This window comes from Monopterus albus, unplaced genomic scaffold (genome assembly GCF_001952655.1).
Source record: "Monopterus albus unplaced genomic scaffold, M_albus_1.0 scaffold20.1, whole genome shotgun sequence".
In the NCBI taxonomy this organism is placed as follows: Eukaryota; Metazoa; Chordata; class Actinopteri; order Synbranchiformes; family Synbranchidae; genus Monopterus; species Monopterus albus.
In genome coordinates, this window is record NW_018127900.1 from 3377615 (window position 1) to 3382739 (window position 5125).

The window sequence follows — 5125 nt, forward strand, 5'->3', positions numbered from 1 at the left end:
GGGGGACACCCCCCCTGCCTCTATGGCTCCCGCTGTGCTGAAGTCTCAGTCGAAGCCATTGGTAATTGGATGGAGTGGTGGCAGTATGATCACGACCGGGGTGGCCTCGGTAGGTGTCCATGGCAATCACCACTAAGTGCCGTTAAGATAAATTGCCACAGTCTATTGCTTATCACTGTTGTCTTCACCATGCATGTCTGTAATCCTTTCTTTAATTATTATATGGCAATGTGTTGTTCTGCTTCTCTCTTCCAGTTACTCATGAAACACTGTTGATTTGGAAAGATCCTTAAGGAAGCAATTGATGACTCAGTTATTTTTATTGACTCTCAAAATGCATTGAAGTTTGAACCCAACGTTGAGAAGGTAATCATTCAATGCATTTATTTAATAAAGCAACACAAACTCCTTTTGTTCCATCTCCTTGTTTCCCTTCAAAATGCAAAGCTTTAGGAAACAAACATGAACCTGCAAAACACTGATCAATGTTCTAGTACATGCCATGAGGACATGATCAGTGTCCATGTACGTTCATATTATTGTTTGGGTACAAGCAGGCTATTTTGGGTTGCATCAAGTTACTAACATGTTCATATCTGTTATTATTTTGTATTTACACTCTCAGTACTGGACTTACCCTTTTACCATCACTATATAAGCTGTTTACTTAGTATCCAGTGAATGAAATGGATATCAGGTGTTTTCCTACATGTGCAATAACCCCTTAGTACCTCACCAAGCGTAATGCCATATCCAACTCCACCATGTGAATTAGATGTTTGAAGTTCACTGTGGGAAATACTATGACGATATTTGAAGTTCACCATCTCATTACTGTCTATTATCTTATTTTTGTGTATTGTTTTAATACTTTGTCACCCTTATGTAACTTTTTTTATTCTAAGACTAAGTGTTCTCTTCTGGCTTCTGACTCCTCACCTGACTCCAAAAGGAGAGCTGCACAAGAATTCCTATATGCCTAGACTGTCTGTTTATGCATAAATGGCAAATAAAAAAATCTTGAAATCTTTGACATGCCTTGTATTGAATATTATGGTAAAACATCCTAAAACCTGCTTTTCAGGATGCAGGTTTCTGACAAGAATTGTGCTGATTGTTCATACTTTGATGGGCAGTGACTAAAAATATTTGTTGGTTTTTCAATTACTACTTGTCATAAATGATGCCATTCCTAAACTGAGTTCATCACTGTTAGAAATTCTTTAAATGCACTTTGTTTGGCTTTCACAATAAAGGTGGTTAGTCAAATAAAATGAGTGCAAAACTAAGAAAACAAGTGGCTGAACAGTTAAGTAGGCATTGTAGGGAGTCCTCTTCTGGATCTGGACTCACTATACGCTGACTGGATCCAGAGGAGGGCCGGACGGATTGCTGCCGACCCCACCCACCCTGGTAACAGTTTGTTTGTGCCTCTTCCCTCTACGAAAAAGCACAGGAATATAAAGACTGAAACAAACAGACTGAGACACAGCTTCTTCCCCAGAGCTGTGAAATCAATCACCCCCCTGACCCCTAGTCTCACACACACACACACATAACGTCCCCCCCCACAGACAGTTACAGATAGAACACTGGACTCCAGCAGATGCACACACATGCTCACACGTCTTCTTAAAGACAGAGATTTGCACTGAGCTGCACTTTAGAATGGGACTATATTCTTCTGCTGCTAATATGCTGTTGACCCAATTAGGTCCTACACATCTTAATTTTTAGCTGTTCATATTCTTATATTGATGTACAATTCTTGTGTTATTTATGTAAATACTGTGCCTTTTAAGCCAAGAGCTGCTGGAAGAAATTTCGTTGTGCTATGCATAATGACAATAAAGATTCTTGACTTGACTACAAACAGGAGAGCAGTTTGATGAGAGAAAGTTTCTGTTGAAATATGATGGACTTTCTGTATTTTCTCAAAAGCCTACACGAGGCATATATTTTCAATTCACACAATGCAGTAAATAAAAGAAATAGATTTGTGAGGGGTTATTTTACTCAAAATCCAGGTAATTAAATCAATCCTGAAAGGAACAGGTCAAATAGTAGGATCCTGTTGGTTTTCGGGGTGCACGCTGTTTCCTTGTCACATGGTATTTGGACCTCAGGGGGTGTGACAGTCCCACTGTGCCCTGACCTTACAGGAGCCACCAGTTGCAAAAGCCACATTACCATGTCTGCCAACAGGAACAAAGTGCTGCCAGGAGAGGATCATGGGTAGGGCCTTATGCAACTGTTTTTATGTTATTGTGACCAGGATGGCTGATAACAGCAGATTCTTGTGTGTTATTTTGGCTCTGCTCTAGAAGTGACAACACACCAAGCAGCGGTCCCTTTTCACAAAAACAAGCAGCATGAGGTTGTTAAAATGTTACCATCCATAGCCTATGTCAAACCTATATGTGTTGGTGTAGTATTCAGGGGCCCTTGTAGTTTTTCTGATACACCTTTCACCTGACATATCTCCTGAAGACTGATGAGAACAAAGCTCTGAAGCCCGCTGCAGGAAGAGCTCAACAACATGTTGAAGTTTAACCCAGATTTTGCTGAGGTGGTGAGACTGATCTATTCAACTTCTTGTTGATCATCATTTTATTTGTTTTTGTTTTGTTTTGTTTTTTGAGTTGGCTCTCGACTTACCGGTTTTTGCGAGAGTCCAAGGGGGGGTATCTCCTTCACAATTTCTGTTCTTTTCTCTTTTCTCTCAGCATTATCTAAACTACTTGAACAGCATGAGAGTCCAGGACATCTTCCTTTCTGCCCACAGTCTCTTACATTATTTTGATCGCCTCATCTTGTCTGGAAATGAGGGAAATGAAGGCTATGGTCGAAGTCTCTGCTATGCTGCTCTTAACTTGGCGAGCCTGCACTGCAGCTTCGGCCACCAGTGAGTACAAGTGCCTGTGGTGTCTGCATAGATGAACAAGTTACCACATACAGAATATTCTTATTAGGTATAACTTACAACATTGTTTTGCCTTCAGTCAGCAGGCTGACCTTGCTCTACAGGAGGCTATCCGCATTGCCCAGAAGTCCAATGATCATGTGTGTTTGCAGCACTGCCTGGTAAGATACAGTTTTTTCTTCTACCGAATCTCAGTTTCTTTGTGTTTTTTTTTTGTTTTTGTTTGTTGTTGTGTCCTACATCAGAGTTGGCTCTACACACTGGAACAGATGAAGGGATCTGACAGCACTGTGTTAACTGAGGATTCAGTGCCCACTTCTGCCTGCCAGTGAGTACAACCTGAGCTCTGAAATAAGACTGCCTCAATCCCTGACCAAGAATAGTACAATCCTTATTTTGGCCCCAAAAACTCACATGCCAAACAAAATGAAAACTACTGTTGCAGTGGTTTAGTGATGATAGGAATATTTATAATGTTGGTTATTTCAATGAGCGACCTTCTGTCTCAAAGTACAGTACGTTGCAGTGACAACGTTAACGCGTCTAACCTTGGTAAAATATACTATCTTAATACATAATGAAAACACAAAATAAAAGAACAGTGTAGCCTACCTTAAAGACCCGGTTCGATGATCACTTGTCGCAAAAGCTAAGTAAAGGAACAGGTCTATAATTTTTACATACCACAAATGCACATACCATCATTCAAAATGTTGCGCCCAGTAGCTGTGGGCGCGCCCATTCACAAAGTGGGCGCAGCAATTGGCTGTGGAGTAGCCAGCAGTAGCTACGGAGCTCGGCCCTACTTCCTTCGTGAGGAGCTTGTTCATGTCATGACACAGTGTAGTGCAGAATCGAAGCTGCCGCGTCTACCACCCACCACAGGAACTCCCAGGACTCTCTTCCAGTGCTTTGAGCTTGGTTACATAAAATATGCGATGTCCGCGGGAATGTCCGGTTCTTTCTCTGCTACTACACTTTTTCATTTTGGCAGCCGGCCACGCAGAGCTCTCCCAAGAGTCTGGCAGACTCCTCTCCCTCTTTGCAGAACAAGGTCAGTGTGGTGCAGCTGTGACAGAAGCTGCATTTTTGTGCATGCCTCAATGCGTCACTGGAAACGTTTGCGTGCGTGATGAAGTGAATATCAGCATGCACTGAGGTTAAAAATCAGCGTAATCAATACAGCACAAATCGATGGACTCTGTTCTATTGTACTGTATTCAACTCTATTCTGCAGGTCACCTGTCCCAGTCAGAGTCAGATCTGTCCATTGTCCACCCAGTGAAAACCAGTGGTGATGGAGAGTTCATCTCCCACTCTCTGTCACACCACTTCAAGGATGGGAGAGTCAAGCGTGATGTGCAACCCCTAGCTTTAGAAGGACAGGTTTACTACAAGCTCAATTACAAGGGTCAAACTTTAATGTTTAACTTGACTGCAAATAATCACCTGGTATCAAATGACTACATCCTGGAGAGGAGGAAAGGCAGCGCCAACAGGACCAAGCATGGTCTCTCTGAGGGGAACTCCTGCCACCTCATTGGAACTGTGGAAACCTCTGGTGTACGTGGAACTGCTGCCATCAGCACTTGTAAAGGACTGGTAAGTAATCACATTGTCTTGCATGATTAATAGGGTCAAAAGGTTCATTTTAACCAGAGTCTCATTCATCAGATTGAGTCCACATGAAGCTTTTATGTGGAATCCTCCTAAGTCAGCACTGAAGATCATTTTTCGTTGCTTTTGGCAGGAAGGTTTTTTTAACACTCAGGAGAAAGGGGGCATCCCTCTGGGGAAGCAAGAATGTTGTTTCATCAGTCATGGGCTGTTAAGCATAGCCCTGCTGTTAGTGTGCCCATCAAAGACTTCTTGACACTATTTATGCTGCAGACCTGCTGACGACTGCTGCATTTCAGGAAACCATGACACCCTTCTGTCTTTTTTCTTTCAGATGTTTACCTCTTTGCTTTCAGGCACTCTCATTCATTCACTATTCCTGCAGAAACTCTTTGCAACCCCCCACTCTTGGATGTACAGTGATACTTTATTCTACACACAGAGAGAGCTTCTATTAGATTTTACCACATTTTGATAGACTGAAACAATAGGGTCTGACAGATGTAGAGACAGGAAATGAGGCCATAGCGAACTTTCTGCCTCTGATATGATAGGATGTGTCAGTTTTAGTCACGATGAATGTTT

The 5125-nt window shown here is 42.2% G+C and overlaps 2 protein-coding genes across 2 annotated transcripts in view; both read left to right on the forward strand.

The window, feature by feature from the left end:
- Positions 1-7: 7 nt before the first annotated feature.
- LOC109956586 (anaphase-promoting complex subunit 5-like) lies at positions 8-3296 on the forward strand. The gene is made up of 6 exons (XM_020593828.1): positions 8-109; positions 256-366; positions 2325-2569; positions 2727-2905; positions 3003-3084; positions 3169-3296. The coding sequence occupies exons 3-6, from the start codon at positions 2540-2542 to the stop codon at positions 3253-3255; spliced, it is 378 nt and encodes a 125-aa protein (XP_020449484.1). The 5' UTR covers positions 8-109; positions 256-366; positions 2325-2539; the 3' UTR covers positions 3256-3296.
- A 174-nt stretch (positions 3297-3470) lies between these two features.
- The window catches only part of adamts12 (ADAM metallopeptidase with thrombospondin type 1 motif, 12), an 18284-nt gene continuing 16629 nt past the window's right edge, over positions 3471-5125 (forward strand). Inside the window, exons 1-2 of the mRNA XM_020593950.1 lie at positions 3471-3977; positions 4161-4525. Coding sequence (XP_020449606.1) covers positions 3857-3977; positions 4161-4525 — 486 coding nt within the window. The 5' untranslated portion in view covers positions 3471-3856. The remainder of the gene's footprint in view (positions 3978-4160; positions 4526-5125) is intronic.